The sequence below is a fragment of the Coloeus monedula genome (assembly GCF_965178545.1).
Source record: "Coloeus monedula genome assembly, contig: HAP1_SCAFFOLD_313, whole genome shotgun sequence".
Taxonomy (NCBI): Eukaryota; Metazoa; Chordata; class Aves; order Passeriformes; family Corvidae; genus Coloeus; species Coloeus monedula.
This window is the reverse complement of record NW_028120627.1, coordinates 75,917-95,386: the sequence shown is the minus strand read 5'-3', so window position 1 is coordinate 95,386 and position 19,470 is coordinate 75,917. Positions and strand designations below refer to the sequence as shown.

Sequence of the window (19,470 nt, the reverse complement as noted above, 5' to 3'; positions counted from 1 at the left end):
ATTCACTGTGGAGCTCGTTTCTCTTTTTTTTCCTCTTTCTGAGCTCCTGTAAACACGGCATAGAGCTGGAAGGGGCGGGGCGAAGAAGACCCAGCTGGGGAAGTCTTGAGGGGTTCTGTGTCTCTGGCACCCTGCTTTCCTCCTCTCCCTTTCGTAGAGGTGTGGGCTGGGAACGGAGCATCTTCCCCGGGTGGCCGCGGTGCCCCGGATCCCTGCCCTGAGTGGAGGGACAACACCGGGCGTCTCTGGCCTGCCCCACGCAGCCAGGGTGTCCCACAGAGCTCCTCCACACCCCTGCTCTTGGCCGCCAGGGGCCTAATTAGTGACGTATTAACGAGGGACGAACTAAGGGCGCTAATTAGGGAGGGGAGGGCGGGGAGGGGGCGTGGCCAGGGCCTCAGCGGCGCCGAGGGGGCGTGGTCTGAGCGGGGGCGGGGCCAGCGCTGAGGGGAAAAGGGCGGGAAAAGGCTCGGTGCTGCTGAGGGGAAGCGTCGGGAAGGAGGGGACAGAGGCATGTTGTTGGGAAAAAGGGAGACACAAGAGCTCTTGGGGGCCTGAAACCACTAACAGTGGTGGAGGGGAGCCCAACACACTCCTCCTATGTATCCCTATCCTTTACACAGGGAAAGCCGTGGCTAAAATCCAGGAAAAACAGTGCTGTGGATCCAAGGAATCAGAAGCAGGATCTGTGTGGAGGGTGCCCCTCACGGGAGGCACATGAATCGAACTGAGCGAGGCTGGGGCAGGAGGGTCACGCCCAGCAGAGAAGGGGGACCCTCTGTCCATGCCAAGGCCCAGGGCAGCCCTGTCCCGGGAAGCGCGCAGGGAGCGGATCCTTGAGCTGCTGCACGTTCGCGCTGCCCTCGCTCAGCCGGGAGCCCCCTCATTGCCCAGGGGGAGCTGGTGGCAGTGGGGAGTGGGAGAGGGAAAGATCTGTCCTACGCCTCCATGGACTCCGATGCCGTGTTCATGGGCTGCGCCAAATGGCTGCCCTGTTGGGAACAGAACCAGAGACCTCCATCAACATCCTGATTTACTGCTCCAGAAAAAGAAAAATCCCAAACATTAATTCCAAGGGGGATAATTGAATATCTCCTCGGCATCTGGAGATCTATTACCTGAATCCAGTCATGAGTTTCCTTCAGGTCTCCTCCCTCGGGACCAGTTAAACAGGAGGTGGGGTTAAACCCTTCCCCCCTACTTAATTCTAAATCCTCCTGTTCCATGAGAGGCTCTTTTGGTCAACAAAGCCTCAACTTGATGTGAAGCTTAAGGGTTAGAGAGCCTCCTGCCGTCCTCAGTTACCATGAAAGCCGTGGCTGCACAATTTTGCAAACAATGGGACCACCCCTCGCCGAGGGGTCTAACATTTCAGAAGAATGGGCCATCGGTTTTCAAGTACCGCCCCGTGGTGTTCTTGCACGAGAACTCCTCTGGCGTGGTCCTGTTCAACATCTACATAAAATGCAAATACTTCTTCCCTGTCTGGAAGGGCTAGGGCAGGAGCCTCAGTTCATCTGCTTTTTAACACTTTAAAATTCTGCCAGGTTCTCACCTGGCAGGATAGCAGTGTTATAGGGAGACATCCGTGGCTCCAAAAGACCTGCCTTTAACAGGGACTCAGTAACAGGCTGTAACCCCTTCCTTCCCTCCTGAAAGAGGGTATTGCTTTTTAAACACCACTTGTCCTGGTGGCTTCAAAGTGATTTGGAGAGGTTCTAGATCGAATTTTCCACATTTCCCTGGAACTACCCACACTTCTGGGTTTACTTCAGCATAGGCCTTCTCCAGCATTTGACAGACAGTTACAGCAGTGGTAGCTTCCTTATCACCTTTCACAATATTAATTTACATTCCCAGTTTAGCCATCAAATCCCTTCCCAGTAAATTACAATCACAATCAGGAACAAACAGAAATTCATGCCTTTCAAACCTATCCCCCACATTTACCAATAGTGGTTGAATAAAATGCACCTGCTCCTCTATCCCACTTGGTCCCTGAATAATCAAAGAACTTATTGACAGTTTCCCTCCTTAGGCCTAAAGTTGCGAGCGGATCGAGAGGTCCCGTGTGTCCCAGGGAGCTGACTTGCTCTCTGTCCACACCTGCCCTGCCTGTTAGCAAGGGCCCCAGTGTGGTGAGTCCCTGGTACAATGGCAGCCCCTGACACCCCTAACAATCCATTTCCATCAAACGGTGGCTCTGCGGTCACTCCCGCGTCCAGTGTCCTTCTGCCCTGCAGATGGCACTGATCCCTTCCCCATCGCGGTTTCGATCGGCTCTGCTCTGTGCTGCCCACCCCGTCCCCTGGATCCTGGGGGTCCCCTTGATCCCTGAGGTTTATAACCCAAATCCTCCACCCTGGCCCCACAAGCCAGTCTGGTGCAGGGTCATCTGCTGGATCCCTGCCACCTGTGTCCTAGGGTCTCTTGGTGTCTTGTACTGGGTTCCCTCCACTTATGCCAGGGTGGGACTGTAGGAACAATACCTCCTTGTTTTTCCTGCCCTGGAAGCTGGGGATACAAGGGACCTCCTACTTTGTGGCACTGTCTGCCATTCCCAGGGCCACACAGAGATACCCAGGGACATGCTGGAATGATACTTCCTTGCTCCATGGCGGCTCCCAGTGTCTTTCAGTGGCATCAGTAGGAGCTAAAGATGGCCTGGATGCGCTCCCCAGCTGGGGGTTTGTAGGTGCTCCCTCACCCTGGGCCACCCATCTTCATTGAGGGTGTCCCCAGCACTGTGGCACTGCCAGTATGTCCTGTCATCCATGCTGGAAGCCAGCTCGTGGATGGAGACCACCATGGGGCCCCAGGATGTCCGGAAGTTGCCAGGAAGAGGGAGTGGGCTCCGGGCTGGGTGGTGGGATGCCCGACCCCACTGCCACAGCCCCTCTGGCTCTCACCTAAAGGTTTCAGGGTTCTCCTCTGCCACCACCTCCAGCACCCTGAGCAGCATGGAGCCACCTGGGACCCTTTCTGAGGTGGAGCGGTGGAAGTATTTTCCCTGAACTGTGTTGGCAGAAGAGGAGGGCAAGGATGTGCAGAGCCATCTGTCCCAAGGTCATGGCTGTGGGGACAAGAGGACAGCCGGGGCACATGGTGGGATGGCACCTGGCACCACCTTGCCCATCCAGGGCACCCTGAGAGCCAGCAGTGCCAAGCCTGCAGTGCCTGGTCCTCTGAGACCAAGTGCGTGGTCCTCCCTTTCCCTTCCCAGCCCCTCATCTCCTCCCCTCCCTGCCTTGCTGGGCTCTCCTCACTGCCTCCTCTTTGACCTCCTGGAGCAGCTGCTTATGGATGGACCCTCGGTGGCGACCCCCGGACAGGTCCATGGCAGGACGCTGGGGTTTGGCACCTTGTTGGGATTTGTCCCTCCAGGCACTGAAGCAACTGGAAGACCAGTTGTTGCAGGGGCCACTGGAAGGACAGGTGTGGCCACCATGTTTGCACTGGGGGCGGGAGGTCACTGGGATCCCATGTCCTGTCCTCAGTCTTTCTCCCAGCTTTCCGTGGGTGGCTGACATTCAGCTCAGCCCTCCGTGGCTGTGCAGCCCACCAGGGCCAGCAGGACCTCGATGCCCAAAGCCATGGCAAGCATCCTCTCAGGACAGGCTGACCCACTCAGGATGGCAGAATCCTGTGGGAGTTGGGCTCTCTGGGCATCCTCTCTGCTTTTAGCTGTTGCCAGTGTCCTTGTCCCACAGACCCTGGCTCTGCCAAGTACCACCGGCTTCTCTGGGTGCTGAAGGGTGTCCAACGGGGGAGGCAGAGTGGTGCGAGGGACAGTGATCTTCCATTTGGAATTGCTGGATATTGTTCTGGGCCCAGCCTGGACCAGAACAATATCCATGAGGCTGTGGCATTGGATGGGATTCATCCCAGTATGTCCCAGCAGGAACCCTCTAAATCATCTACCCAAGCTCCTGAAAGCCCAAGGAGGTCCATGCTGGCTCAATGCTCTCCTGCTGTATGCGACTTGACAGCAAGGGCTTGGACTTTCCAGGAAACTCCAGCCCTCTTAATCTGATCTTGATTACAGGAAAAATGGTGGAGAAGGTCATACTTGGCACTACTGGGAAGTGATGGAAGGACAATGCCAGCGTCAGCCATGGGCAGCGTGAGATAACAGAGGGAAATTCTGGTCTACCTGACTGATTATCCTGCTGCCATAAGGTCACCTGTCTCATGGGTGATGGGAAGGCATTGTAGGTTGTATTTCAGGATTTTAAGAGGAGTTTTGATCCTATCCCTCACAGAATCCTTCTGGAGCAGGTGTCCAGATGTGAGATGAGCAGGGACAGGGTGTGCTGGGTGAAGAACTGGCTGATGTACTGGTTTTCAATGGGATAGGATCCATTTTCTTCCCAGGAAGTGGGACAGAGTTGGATTTGGATTCAGGATGGGAATGTGGTGGATAGCACGTGGGTGGTTTGGATGTTGCTGAGCAGGGCTTGCCCTCCCCAAGGACTTTACAGTGTCCCTTTGAACAATCCATGTCCCATGCTCTGCCAGCAAGGACGTGACACCATCATTGTTCCCCTCCTCATCCCTGTGTCCTACTTAGACAAGAATCTTCCACCCACTCGGCTCCAGAGGGCCCTCAAGTGCCCACAGGGAGCCCCTTTCTTCCTCCTGTGGCACTGGAGAGCACTGGGGTGAGGCAGGGCTGTGACGGCACAAAGGGGCTGAGCGCTGGCAAGAGGCAGGGCTGGGATGTCACACGGCTGTCCTGGCCCACGGCACTGTGACATCACCACGCAGTCGCTACGTAACACAGGCCAGCACCTGCAGCTGCCAGTGCAGTCGCGATGGGACGTGCCGGAGCCATGTGTGACGGTGGCGTCCTGGTGATTGTGCTTGTCCTGCTGCTGGCCACTGTGGCTGTCTGGTGGGCCGTTGGCCACTGGCAACCACGGAGGCGGCAGGCACGGACATTGAAGAGGCGCAAGCGCCCCGGGGTGCAGCCCAGAGGCTCACGGAGGAAGCGAGGAGCCCCTGTGGCTCCCAGGTCCTCCAGGCCTCGGGCGACCCCTCGCAAGCGGCCACGTGCTCCCGCGAGCCCCCTGGACAGCCCCTGCAGCTGCGGCCCCTGCGTGGCAGTGGCCCAGGAGCTGCAGGACCTGATGCTGCTGCTCTGGGCTCACAATGGGACATGGGTGCCGCTCTACTCTGGGATGTGGCAGGCGTTGTGGAAAGAACTGGAGGAGCTGCTGAAGCGAGGCCACCTGCCCTGCTGTGGCTCGTCCAGCTCCTCCAGGAGCCTCCATCCCTTCAAGAGGCTGCTCCCAGCAAGATTCTCCATCCCTGGGAGAGCCTCAAGCCTTGCAAGGATGGCACACCACGAGGGACCCGCCATCCAGGCAAGAAGCTCAGGCTGTCAGAGATCCTCCATCCTGCCACGAGCCTCGGCTATCTCTGACAGCCTCTATCCCCTGCAGACTCTCAGTGAGACCTGTCAGCCTGCAGAAGGTGCAGAGCCTGTGGACAGGTCTCCCAGCTCCCTTGGACTCACGGACTTCAACAATACGGGCGCAACCCTGACAACTGACGTGGCCAGGGAAAGCCCAGAAGTCCAAGTGGGAGCCCAGCCCGATCCAGGGGAGCCTTCTCAGGAGCAGGTGGCGGAGCAGCAAGTGAGCTGGAGCCAGCAGTTGCCAGCCCACAGCTCCCAGGACGCTGTGCCGGCTGTGCCAGCTGGCAACAGCCCGTGCCTGGTGGCGGAGACGTCCCTCAAGAGACCCAGGAGGTTCCTCCATCTCCAGGAAGCTGCTCCGAGACGGCCACCGACTACCAGGAAGGCCTTTCTGGTAGCAGGTGAGATCTTCTGAGGAGCTGTCTGAGGCTCCCTCGGGGCTCTTGAGGGGCATCCCCAGGCCAGGCCAGGGCCCTTGAGAGCAGCAGAGTCTCTGGCTGTTTCCAGTGCTTCTGAGGCCACGGCTTCAAAAAACCCCTCCCTGGTTTGCAGCTGCTCCTGACACCCCCCTGTGCGAGTCCTCGGGCTGTAGCCCCGGCAGTCCTCAACAGCAGAGTCCAGCCCACGATGCCGGGGACAGCGACGGTGCCGCCCTGCCCCGCTGCCCTCCGGCTCCTGCAGCCGCCTCTGCGCGCTCCCCTGCCCCAGCTCTGCCGCTCGCCAGCCCGACGGCTGCAAGGCGGTGGCCGCTGCCCGGCGCGCAGCAGGAAGCAGGTCAGAGCAACGTGGCCCGCGGTGGCTCGGCCCGCTTCACTCGCGGGCACTTGGCCGGGGGGGCCCTGGGCGCAAGGCTGATGGCTCGGTCTCGGTCGCAGGGCAAAAGAAGAAGCTGCAGGAGCTGTACCAGCTGGGCCCGCAGCTGGGCAGCGGTGGCTTCGGCACCGTTTTCTCGGGCATCCGCCTCTCAGACGGGAGCCCGGTAAGTGGCCCGGACGGCGGGGCGCGGGGGGAGGGCCAGGGGCGGGGCGGGGCAGGGCTTGAGCTCAGCCCCGTCTCTCGTGGGCTTGCAGGTGGCCATCAAACGCGTGGCCCGGGAGAGCGTCCTGCAGTGGTACGAGCTGGTGAGTGAGCGGGGCCCCCGCGACAGAGCGGGGCGCGGCGGGCAGGGATAAGGCCGGGCCCCGAGGGCGGGAGGCGGCGCAGGGCGGGGGGAGCGGGCGTGGGCTCAGCGTGCGAGCCGGAGCACGGCGGGCCCGGGGATGCCGAACACCGGTGGTGGGGCCGGGCAGGGGGGCACCCCCCAAGCATCCCCTGGGCGGGAGGAAGCCCAAGCACCAGGGAGGCTGCCCAAGGGGGCACTGGGGCATCCCAGGCGCGGGGCAGCGGAGGCACAGGGCAGCATCAGGCCTGCTGGAGGCACTGTCTCCTCCTCACAGCCCGACGGCACCCGTGTTCCCATGGAGATCGTGCTCATGGAGAAGGTGGGCTCTGGCTGCCACAACATCATCCAGCTCCTCGACTGGTTTGAGCTGCCTGACAGCTTCCTGCTGGTGATGGAGCGTCCGGAGCCATCGCAGGATCTCCTGGCCTTCCTGCTGGAGCAGGGGTTCCTGTGCGAGGAGATGGCGCGCTGGCTTTTCTGCCAGGTGCTGGAGGCCGTGCGGCACTGCACCGCCTGCGGCGTCCTGCACCGGGACATCAAGCCGGAGAATCTCCTCGTGGACCCGGAGAGCGGCGACCTGAAGCTCATCGACTTCGGTTGCGGCACCTTCCTCCAGGAGCAGGCCTTCACGCGATTTGCCGGTGAGCCCACAGGCCGGGCCCCGCTCCCAGTGCCAGGCACTGCACAGCCCCGTTCCCTCCTGGGCTGCGGGGTGCGGCATTCAGCCGGCTGCCGGCTGCCCTTTGGCACGGGCCAGATGCTGTGCCCCAGGAGCCGGCTGCCAGCCCTGCCCACAGAGGGGGGCTGCCAAAGCCAGGCCCCGGCCGCTCGGCTTGGCAGGCCTGCAAGGGCTTGGGCTGCTCCGCTGGCCTTGTTTGCCTTGCAGAATGGTTTCCTGGCTTTGGCCAATTGGCTGGGGGACGCCCGGTGGCCTCGGGGGGAAGTTGTGGCCACCGGTGCAGCCCCTGCTTCTGGAAGCCAGCAGCCTGCGCCTGGACAGCGCTGCCTGTGTCCCCTAGGAACACACGTGTACAGCCCACCCGAGTGGATCTGCCTTGGCTGCTACCACGGCCATTCGGCAACCATCTGGTCCCTGGGCGTGCTGCTGTACGTCATGGTCTGCGGGAACATGCCCTTCCAGGAGGACCGTGACATCGTGTCGGGGCAGCTCTTCTTCTGGCAGCAGGTCTCTCCAGGTTGGTGTCCAGCCTTAAGAAGGCAGGCTTTGGCAGATGGCACCGCGCAGCCCAGCGTGGCCCTCACGCAGCTCCGCGGGAGGCCCATCTGCCCTCAAGGGCTGGCCGCAGGAGGCGGCCCGTGACGACGGGGTCGGTGTGGCCCGCTTGGCTGAAGGAGGTGGCGCGTGTCCTGCCGTGCCACTGTCCCGCAAAGGGCAGAGTCAGCCGGGAGGCCGGCACAGCTCTGAGCACACGCAGCACGGCCCGGGCCTTGTGGGCACCGGGAGCAGCTGGGCAGGAGCCTTCTGCAAGTGACCGGCGCTTTCTGGCTTCTCTCCCCAGAGTGCCAACATCTGATCCGCTGGTGTTTGTCCAAGCACCCCGCGGACAGGCCAGCGCTGGAGGAGATCTTGCGCCACCCTTGGGTGCGGGGCAGGCGTCTTTGATGCCTTGCCGGAGCCTCTGCAGCACCCGGTTACCGAGTCCCACGCAGGACTGAGGGCTCGAGAAATAAAACAACCACAAGCCCATGCCGCGGTGTCAAGTCTGGTCCTGGTTAGCAACTTCAGCTAAAGAACCCTCTTGGGAAAAGGGGTAATCAGAGTGTTCCCTTCAGCCTTTGTCAAGCTTTTGATGCCTTTCCTCAAGGCGTCATGGCAGTTTTGTGTCTTCAAGCACAGGCTGTAGTACAGGTAGGAGGGACTGTAACCAGCCAAGAAATGCAACAGTGAAACAACAGCTGCCCTTTCAAACTGACGCGGCCACTTGGGTTCACCAGAAGTGATACGTGGGCTCATGTGTGCATTCCAAGGGCCAGTGGGTGTCAGGGACGGAGATGCTGCTCAGGTTCCAAAGCTGTGACAAAAAGCAGAAGCACCAGAATGTCATTTCAGGTCAAGCCCTAATGAACTCTTGCTCTTTCTTCCCCTCACACTGGCAGCAGGCAAATGCAGCCCAGTCTGCCTGGATTCAGGGGACAGCAGCGTCTACAGGAGCTGTGCAGGGATGCGCAGATGCCGAAAATGTCTCTGGGACAGATGGGCACCTCCAGCAGGCTCAGCCTCCCACACTGGGGCAGGGAAAGAGCGTGAGGGGACCCCCGCTGCAGAGGAAGGAGCGGCAGAGAAAGTGATCCCTAGGGACTCCAAGGGAACCCCCCTGGTGTTACCAGCCTCTAACCCCGTCTCACATTCGGGAGTTGTGTTATGTAAGGGAGCGATTCTTGGTAACTTTGTTGCACCGTGTAGCCCAGAGCTTTAGAACACTGGGGGGAAGGAGTGGTATTTCTCCCCAGCTCCCTTCTGGAGACTTTGCTATGCCAACAAAGAATCACTGAATGCTCGCAGCACCTCCTGTCCAGCAGGGGAGGGAGACAAGGAAAAACAACCTCAAGTGGCCACAGACCTCCTCCTGCTTCTGCTGCATTTCACATTTTTCAGCCCCAGAAGGGCATCCATCTCTATTACCCTTTCTATTTGCTTCTACCCTTCCAGGAGATTTTTCTTTATAGCAGATGCTTTTCATGTTTAGAAACCACAGCATCCTCTGGGGGACAGGGAAACATTCCCACGTACAGATGAGGGAATAGGCCCCTGAGAGGAGGCAGCTGCTTGAACAAGATCTAAAGCAGAAAGTGAATCCAGAGCATTTGTCTCTAGTTTTGTCTCTCTATTGAGCAGAACAGCACTAGATGATCTTCACTCACGTACAGTCATTTCTTACAACCTTATTGGCTCTAGCAGCCTCATAAAAGGAGTTCATCTGCAACCTGTGTCCTGCTGCCCTTGCTACAGGGACAAGGTGTCTGTGGCTTCAAAGCTCTAATCAGCCTAGGCTCTTCTTTCCTTTCTATGCATTGTGCTGGGCTTCCTGCATGGTTTAAAGAAACCAGAGAGTTTGGGAAACTAGTTCTGGAGGTACTGATACCAAACAGGTGCTGTGCTATAGTATGTGATAAATCAGTGTGTGTGGCATTGAGCAGAAGCCAGGCAGAATCAGGGAGAGCTGAAAAGCTTCTGATTACATCTGACCTGCCTGTTCCAGGGATTCTGTGATTCAGTGGAAGCCTGGGAACCAGAGGAGAGGCCTGAAACTACAGAAACCAAATAATGAAACATCTCTTTTTCAGACAACTTGCAGGAGAAGGAAAGATGACGCAGGAGTTGGGATCCAGAGACTAAAGGGCACCTGCTCTGCCCCAGTGTTATCGTCACTGCAGCTTCAGGATGTCTGGGGGTCCTTTGAGGCAGGTGAGGCTTGGGGAAATGCACAGAGCTATACCATATAGCTATACCATAAAGCATTCATGCCAACAGCAGAGAAGGCAAAGAGACACAGGAGATGATGGGTTTTTCCTTGTAAGCCTGAAGAAATTCACAGGAATCCCCATTTTCCCCAGCTTCCCTACAGTATCCGTGTTTAGACATCACCCTGCCTTGGAGGATTGTAGGTACAAAAATGCTGTTAGCGAGGATTTTCTTGTTATTTTCTAAGTCCATGAGAGATTTTTCTCTCTCACAGAAGAGGTAGCAGGGAATGTAAACAACCAAGCCACCTGCAACCTTGAAAAGTCTTGTTTATGGTAGAGTAGAAAAATATTTTGACAATGGATGTTTTAGGATTTTAGCCAATCGCCCCCAAGGGGTGGCTGGTCCTTTGTCCAATTAGACCATGAAAAAAAAAGTCTATAAAAGAGTTAGTAAAATAATTAAAGAAATCAATCTTGCTGCACAATTCCTGCCTGTTGGATCTTCTCCTCCTCTTCCTCCCTATGGCTGCGGGACACGGTGATACACCCTAGGGCCCAGGCCTGTGGTAATAGAGGATCCTCAAAAATCTCCCTTTATAGTGAGCAGAGAAACTGGTATTTCTCTGTAAGTGGCCACGATCCCCCTTGGCAGTGCAGCTGTTACTGCAATTTTACTTTGGGGAAGTTAAACACCAGTCTCATCTCTAAAAGCATCCTCACTCACTTTACAAAGTGCCTCAGGAAGGGTAAAAAGAGGGGCTTTAACACAAGCACACACCTGTTGGGGTCTCCTCCCCCGCCGTGTAGCCCTGGGAGAGGGGCCCTGAGGGCACAGACACAGGGGTTCCCTGCCCCTGCTCAGCCTCGTTCCCATTGCTTGGTTTGTGTTCCCTGCGCGGGCAGAAGGACCCTTGGTCTGGTGACTGGAACAGTTCCTGGGCAGAGCCCCGGCCATGCGGCTGGAGAAATAAACATCTCTCTGAAACATCTACCAAGAATCCGTCCATATATATTTCCTTTCCACGGGACTCCTGGTTTGATATATGCATGTTGCAGTATCCCCACTGCAACATCATGGTGGATAATGCGAGCAGAATGATCCCCGATCCCTAAGCGACTGATTTGTGTGAGTAAACCCTGGAAACTTTGGATTCCTCTTCTTGGTTTTGCTTTGCTATTCCATGTCTAAACTATGGAGGAACCGTGGGAAGTCTCTTGGCTCTCAGAGCCGCATATGGACATTTATCTTAAACTTAAAAAGATTCTTGAACAATGATTTGTAAATTTTAGTTTGATTCAAGCTCAAAAAGAACTGAAACACTTCCTGGCATGGTTGTTTAAGAACTTTTTCTATGTTTCTTGGGATTTAATTCTTACCAAGGGCTTTTGGAAAACCGTTTGGACACAGTTAATATTTGAGTCAAAATATATGCAGATGGAAGAATATTTTCGTGAATATTATTTAATTTCCGAGACTGTTGAGCAATGTCAGCTGTGTCCTGGCGAAGGGAAGCCTGGCTCAGGGACCGTGCGGCCCAGGCCACGTGCACCGAGCGCTCTGCGAGCAGCAGCGAGGCAGTTCCCGCGTGCGGGCGGAGCCGCGGGAGCCGCAGTGTCGGCAGCAGAGCGAGGCGCGGTGGGACCCGGCGGTGCCCGCCCGGCCCCGCGCAGCGCGTGGTGGAGCGAGCCCCGGGAACGCCCGGCCGAGAGGGGCGGCACGCAGGCAGCGGCAGTGGTGGTGGAGCGGAGCCGCGCCCGGCCGAGACGCGCGCTGGAGCAGGGCACGGGGGGGCTGCCGCTCGGGGGCCCGGCCGAGACGTGGCTGCAGCGCCTGGCAGCGGCAGCGAAGCTGCGACCAGAGGAGGCAACACACGGAGAACTGAGCGGCGCGGCCCGGCCCGGCTCGCGCAGCCCCGAACGCGACCCCGGGAAGAGCGCGCAGGCACCAGCAGCCCTGACAATTCCAACGTGGGAGCGACCAAAAGAGAGAGCAAAGATGCAGCGAGACAGAAAACAGCAGCCACTCGGAAAAAGGAAAAGATCGTAGTAGCTAAGATCTTAGGGATAGTAAAATGGTATAATGTTAAGCAAAATTTTGGTTTTATAACAAGGTGTGACAACCAGCAAGACATATTCGTGCATAGAACTGCTATTAGAAAGAATAACCCTGAAAAATGCATCCCAAGCTTGGGAGATGGAGAGGTGGTGGAATTCAAAATTGTACTAGGTAGAAAAGGGTTACAAGCATCGCAGGTCACTGGGCCTGATGGTGTTCCTGTAAAAGGCAGTATATATGCTAAAAATCGTAGTCATGTTAGACAATATCTCCATTGTAAGCCCCCCCTACAGTCTCCCTTTCCTAATCCCACCTTTCCCTTTTACCCTATGTCCTATTACCCCCAGTGTATTCCCAATCCGTTTTTTCATCCATGGTTTCCCTCACAAAACCATGCTTTTGCCAATTGTTTCCCCAAAAATCCCTTTCCAATGCCGAGTGGGGGATGAAAAGGGGGAGGGAAGAAATTAAACCCTCTCCTGCCTCAGTTTCCCCACAAAGCATGCCTGGAGAGTTCTGTCTCCCTTCTGTCAGCCCTAAGATGTTCCACAGAATCTGTTTGGACATTTAAAGACTCAGGAGGGTGGCTTGTTTTGTCTTGAAACTGTTCTTGTTATGTTTATCCAGTTGTTTTCATTCTCCTTTTATTAAAATAAAACGGGTGAGGTGTTGGGGTCTCCTCCCCGCCGTGTAGCCCTGGGAGAGGGGCCCTGAGGGCACAGACACAGGGGTTCCCTGCCCCTGCTCAGCCTCGTTCCCATTGCTTGGTTTGTGTTCCCTGCGCAGGCAGAAGGACCCTTGGTCCGGTGACTGGAACAGTTCCTGGGCACAGCCCCGGCCATGCGGCTGGAGAAATAAACATCTCTCTGAAACATCTACCAAGAATCCGTCCATTATATATTTCTTTTTCCACGGGACTCCTGGTTTGATATATGCATGTTGCAGTATCCCCACTGCAACAACTCTCTTTTTTTTTTTTTGCTTTTATTCTTAGTTTCTTTCTTTTTTTTTTTTTAATTTTTTTTTTCTACCACAACTTCGGGTTTTTTCTCTACTTCACCCACACAGCCTTTGTTCCCCTCCCGGAGGTTTGCGGTGAGATGCTGTCCTATCGGTTCTCCCCCGGAAACCAACGAAATCAATCGAAGCAATGATTTTTGAAGTCTTCCCGCCGGTTTTCCCAGAAGGTCCCGGCCGGGTCCTGCCAGGAAGAGCCGGGTGCGGGGAGGGGCCTCAGGGCTTAACTGGGGAGAACAGTTTAATTGGGGCGAGATACACTTCAATTCTGGGGAGAAAATGTGAACGGAGGGGAGAGAAAATGAACTGCGGGGAGGAGCCCCCCAGCCCCCGGCTGTGCCCCGAAGGTGCTGCCCGCGGCTCCCCTGCTCCCACCCCCGGGCTGGGGGCGCGGAGCTGCCGCTGCTCCCCGGCAACGTCACGGGATAAAAACTCCATTCAAGCTTTTGCAGCCGTGGCAGCGACGCTCAGCGTTCCTTGGACCTTCCACGGTCCGTGGACATCCCGTGTCCCTCGGCTGTTCCGCGTCCCCCGGGTGTTCCATGTTCGCCCAGTTTGTTCCCGCACGCTCCCAGCCGCTCCCAGCTGCTGCCAGCTGCACTCAGCACGCTCCCAGTTTCTCCCAGTCGCCCTCACAGTGGTCCCTGTTGCTCGCAGTGGGACCTCTGTTACCCAGTTCTGGTCCCAGTGGGTTCCGGTCCTGGTCCTGGTGTATCCCGGTGTCCCAGTCTGTCCCAGTCCATCCCAGTCTGTCCCAGTCTCTCCCGGTCTCTTCCCAGCAGCCGCCGCCGTTTCCCGGATCCTGCCCCTCCCGCCCCCGGAGCTGCCGCCGGATGCCCCCCAAGATGCTGACGGGGGCCGGGGGCTTCGTGTTGGGCTTCGTCCTCCAGGGCTGGGGCTCGGCCTCCACCTGCGGGAGGAGGTGAGGAGGGGTCCCCGGGGGTCGTGTCCCCCCTCGGAGCGCTTGAGCCCCTCCCAGAATTGCTCCTATACCGTGGTCGCCCCCTTTTCACTCTCCTAGAGCTCCTGACCCAGTTCATGCCCCTCCGGGAGGGGTCTTTAGGGAGCCCCCCTTTTCCTTTACCTTGAGACCCCCTTGAATCCCCATTCCTGGGCACTGGGACCTCCCTGCACCTCTCATCCTGCACCAACACCCCCCTGCACCCCCTGTCCCGGGTATCCTCCTCTCCCAGCCCCTGCATCCCCTGTTTCCCTGACCCCAGGGACCCCCGGACCCCCATTCCCGGCCATCCCGGGGCGCCTCAGCCCCAGGCCTCCCTTTCCTGGGAAACCCGAACTGGGCACGGGGCTCTGCAGCCGCTCTGGGATTTATGATCACCCAAAGGAAAGGGACAGGAGAGGATAGAGGGAGAGAAGGAGATTGGGAGTCAGGGATCGGGGTCACAGCGCCCAGTCCTGCTCCGCCGGGGCTGGGGCCCCGCAGCCGCAGGACAAAATGGATCCGCGGGTCCCGGTGCTTGCCCCGCTCCGGGCCGAACCCAGCGGGTTCCAGGCAGAGTTTGGCCGCGGGGCCCGGGAGCTCAGCCCAGCCCGGCCCGGGGGTCCCGCAGGGCGCGGCCGAGGAGGGTCCGGGGGATGCCAGGAGGGGATCCAGGGGAATTCCCTGGAATTGCCCCGTCCCTCCCCCCGCGCTCCCTCGGTCCCTTTGGCTTCTCCGTCTCCCGCCCTGCGCCGCCGGGATCTGCCCGGCCACCGGTGACGTCACGAGCAGCCCGAGCTGCCATTGGTGGGCAGGAAAGAGCGGTGCCAATGGCGGGGCCGGAGGCGGCTCTGGGGGCGGGGCCGGGCTGGGGGCGGGGCCAGCGGAGCAGCGCGGTGGCTCCAGCGCTGGGGCCGGGGACGCTCCTGGGGGGGGCGAGGGGCGAGTGGGACCCCGGCACGGGAACCCCCGAGCCGCAATTCCCGGGCACGGGAACCCCCTGAGCTCCCATTTCCGGGTACTAGAACACCCTCCACCGCCATTCCCGGATATTGTGAGCCCCCTGCATCCCCTTCCCCAGCACCGGGACCCCCCTGTTCCCCCTTGTCTGGCCCCGGGGCCTCCCCGAATCCCCCTGAATCCCCATTTCCGGATACTGTGACCCCCTGCATCCCCCTGCCCAGCACCGGGACCCCCTGTTCCCCTTAGCTGGCACGAGGACGTCCCTGAAGCCCCATTCCCGGGAAGGGGACTTCCCTGAACTCACATTCTCCGTCCCAGGAAAACCCCCTGAGCCACCGTTTCTGGGCCTCGGGACCCCCCTGAAACTCTATCTCCGGGCCGGGGACGCCCCCATCCCCCCCGTTACCGGCACCGGGACCACCTGACCCCCATTCCCGGCACCGGGACCTCCTTGCCCCCCCATATCCAGGTTTGAGCCCCCACTCCCGTGCACGGGGACCGCCCGGCACCTCCATCCCCGGCGCTGAGACCCGCCCGAGCCCCCTTATCCCGCACCGATACCCCCTCGCATTTCCTCTTCCCTCGCCCCCGCGCTCCCTCGGGCACTTCCGCGGCTCCCAAGCTGCGCCACCGGGATCCGCCCGGCGAGCGGTGACTGCCCCCGGCACCGGACCCCCCTCCCGCCCCCGGCTCCTCCCGGGGCCTTCTGGAAACAGCAGCGGGAAGAGTTCAACAGTTCATCATTATTTCAATTGATTTCGTTGGTTTCCGGGGAGAGACGGTGGAACAGCATCTCACCACAAACCTCCGGGAGGGGAACAAAGGCTGCGTTAGGTGAAAATAGCGAAAAACCCGATGAAATGGAAGAAGAAATAAAAAGGCAAAAAGAAAAAAAAAAGACAAACTAAAAGTAAAATAACTGGGGGGGGGGAAAAAAAGAAAAGAAAAAAAAGAAAACAACAGCAGAGCTTGTTCTGTTGGGACTTTGTGTCTCTTCTTCAAGATCCGAGCACCGAGGCGGCGGCGTGCTGGCGGAAGGGGCCGAGACCGGACGGGGGGAAAGCTGAGTAAAGTGTAAATGACTTTCTGGCCTTAATGAATATGTAACAGTTTAAGAGAGTCCTTAAGTCCACAGTAAAATGAATGGAGGGCGCCTCAGGCAATATTGCTAAGCGCCCCAGCCCTGTGATTTGCCTTTGTTCGACTAATAAATGTTCAATACTATATTGCTAAAAAAATCAGCTTTTGTATTCATTTTCTTCAGAAAGAGAATAAAGAGAGAGAGTGAAGAGAGAGTAAAGAGAGAGAAAGAAAGAGTAAAGAGAGACGGAATAAAAAGAGAGAGGGGAAAAGAGAGAAACGATAAGGAGAAAGAGAATAGAGTGAGATTAAAGAGAGAGAGAGTAAAGATAGAGAGAATAAAGAGAGAGAGAGAGTAAAGACAGAGAGAATAAAGACAAACATTGCTGCTAAAGAACGTCCGTGCAGTCCCAAACGCCTTCGCACACCGGCCCCAGTGTCCGTGCTCGGGGCTTGATTTACCAAGATGTGAATATCGATCTCATATCGATATCCAGCTGAGACAGACAAAAGCTCTCCAACAGTTTAGAGTTAGAAAGTGAATGTTTTATTGGCGCCGGACAGCGGCGTGGAACAGCTTCCTAATGCGCAGTGTCCAGCTATGAACGGTTACAGAGTTCATTCATCCACAAAAGTGATGAATATCCAAAATACAAATACATATTTATAACAGTGACCCCTCCCATTCTCCGCTTCGTATGGAAATGAGCTTTAGTGTCATTAAGCGTGCCTAGTGCGTGCTCTGAATTGAGTCGCTGCTCTCGAATTGGGTCGGTGGTCCCAGATCGATGAAGTAAGCTCATCTCCCTCACTTGGACCTTTTTTGCCTCTCTGAACTTTAACAATCTTAATTACTTTAGTGACCTCCAAATTTCCTCTTGCCTGACTTTTGAATAGGTTCCCACGGAGGGAGGAAATTGGGAATTGTCCTTGTTCCCTACACCAACTGATCAATATTTCTGTTCCTCGTTCTAAGCACAGCTAAACAAACACACAAATGACAGAACATCAATTATTTAATAATCAATTACTAACATCTTAAAAGCCATTTCAAATCTAGCTCTCTTAACTATTTTAATTAACTCTAGTCCAGCTCAAATTCTTTCTTATTCTAACCAATTTCAACACAGCTAGCCTATAACTAAAATCTTTATGTTTCTTTTAAATCTATGTTTCAGGGTGTCACCATGGCCACGGGGCTGCCCCAGGGCAGAAATCCCCTGCGGAGATACCGGGACCGGCTGTGTGAGATGGGACGCCAAACACACCGGGTTTAGTCTCTTTGGGATGAAGAAGTGAGTTTTTCAGTCTGTTTGGGATAGAAAACTACTTCTGATTGCATCCACCTGTTATACATGGGATTTAAAAAGCATAATAAATACTAAAAAGGAATAATGATAAATAGCTGTGGTTCAAAAGGCATAAAGGAATTAGGAGGAACATATCTACTGACAGAAGATTTAATAAAAGCTATACTATAAAAAAATCTTCTGCAGTGTTGTCAGTGGGTGTTCTTGGGTTTTTATTTTAATTTTGTATTACTTGTTTCCTCTGATCGGCTTTGATTTACAACCACTGAAGATAAAATAACCAATATCGGGAAAAAATCAACAGTTGGGTGCAAAGCCTCAGAATGAATGTGGAACCAATGGAGGATTCACGTGCTTTAGACACGTGTGTGCACAGGTGCAGAAAAGCATCGCTCCTTTTGGAGGCTGCATTACAGCACACGAGTGGTAAAATCAGATTTACTCCTGTTTTCACAGGCTTCCCGGGCAGCACTTAGCAAGGATCTCCCCAAGGCCAGTGAGTGATCGAGGGCAGATGAAGGGCGAGCTTTGCCCGCCTGGCCGCTGCCAGCCAGCCGCGCTGCGAGCAGAAAGGCCGGGGCGGCGGCGGCGGCTTCTCCTTCTCAGCGCCCCGCATGAAGAGAGGCGCTGAACGGCGCCGGCGCCGCGGCGGCTGCGACCGCCCGCGCAGGGGCAGCGGGGCCGCGGGGCCGGCAGGGCAAACACGGCAAACGATTCCCCGGGGCACGACCGAGACCAAATCAACTGCTCCGTGCTGCGAAACCCTGCAGAAACCCTGGAACTGGGGGCATTTGTTGGCAATGGCACTCAGGAACAGCAGTTAACCTGTACCAGCTATTACATTGTAGAGGAGGTTATGATCCAGATTATACAGGTATCTTATAACTCAAGCTATATTAGCATCTTGGAACTTTGACCCCAGTTATAATGTTAACTAGTTAATACCTGCATAGAAAGGTTATTCTTAACATGTTTACACATCATTTACGAGCAGCAGTTCTTTCCTCCTAGTCGTAGAAAGAGGAGGAAGTGAGGACATGCAGAGAAAGACAACTTGGCAGCACCAAGGTCAGTGGAAAGAAAGAGGGGCAGGAGATGCTCCCAGCGTCGGAGTCGAGATTTTCTCTGCAAGCCGTGGTGAGGACTGGGATAAAACAAACTGTCTCCCTGGGATCCATGAAGTCCACGGGGGGATGCAGAGATCCACTCCCAGCCCGTGGGAAAAGGTGCTCACACCGGAGCGGGTGGATGCTACAAAAGCTGTAATCCAGGGGGAGACCTGAACAGGGAGAGAGGGCTCCTGCTTCCAGAGATAGAGAAAGAGGGCCCTTGCTTCCAAACTGAAGCAGCTGATCCTTAAAAGACTACACCCCATGGACTGATGACCCACGCCTGCAGTTTTGGGAAGGCTGTTCTGCCCGTGGGAGGGACTCACGTTACAGCAGGCTGGGCGGGACTGATACTCGTGAAATTAGAAACACGCTGGAGAAGTGCACAGAGAACTGTCTCCTGTGGGAAGGAGCCCACAGCAGAGAAGAAGAAAGAGACTCCCCTCCCTGAGGGAACTGAAGAAAGATCTCGAGCGATGAACTGGCTTAAACACTCCCAGGCCCTGTCTCCCTGCACTGTCGGAGGGAAAGAGGGAGGGGATGGAGGGGAAAAAAGGTGTTTGAAAGGCTTATTTTATTCCTCATTATCCTACTCTGTTAATAATAAATTTACTTTATGCCTTTAAGTTTGAGCCTGTTTTGAACTTAGAATGTTTCTCTCCCAATCCTTATCTCAACTCATGCGCCCTTCGTAACAATTTTCATGCTACCTGTGGTGATGCAATACCTTTATTGTATTTTTATATAAGTTTCCTGTACCCCAATGGTTCATCCCTACCTTCCCCACTCCTATTCCCAGTTGGTTTGCCCCAGACCCAAGCCGCTCCCCCTGTGCTCCCTACATGGTTGTTCTCCTCCCCTTGTTCTAGCTCTTTCCCTATCAATCACCCAAACCCCTCCTGTTGTTCCCGAAGGTCCAGTGTCCATCATCTGAAACCTCCCAATTTACCCTTATATGGTCCCCGTCAATCCCCCGAGACCCTACCCC

The 19,470-nt window shown here is 56.3% G+C and overlaps 1 protein-coding gene across 1 annotated transcript; it reads left to right on the top strand.

The window, feature by feature from the left end:
- Nucleotides 1–6,335: 6,335 nt before the first annotated feature.
- Nucleotides 6,336–8,205, top strand: LOC309585778 (serine/threonine-protein kinase pim-1-like; the record flags this gene model as incomplete). Its single annotated transcript, XM_082303639.1, has 5 exons — nt 6,336–6,398; nt 6,490–6,540; nt 6,856–7,222; nt 7,601–7,777; nt 8,102–8,205. Exons 3-5 carry the CDS (start codon nt 6,877–6,879, stop codon nt 8,203–8,205), a joined length of 627 nt encoding a protein of 208 aa, XP_082159765.1. The 5' UTR covers nt 6,336–6,398; nt 6,490–6,540; nt 6,856–6,876.
- Between the last annotated feature and the right edge of the window lie 11,265 nt (nt 8,206–19,470).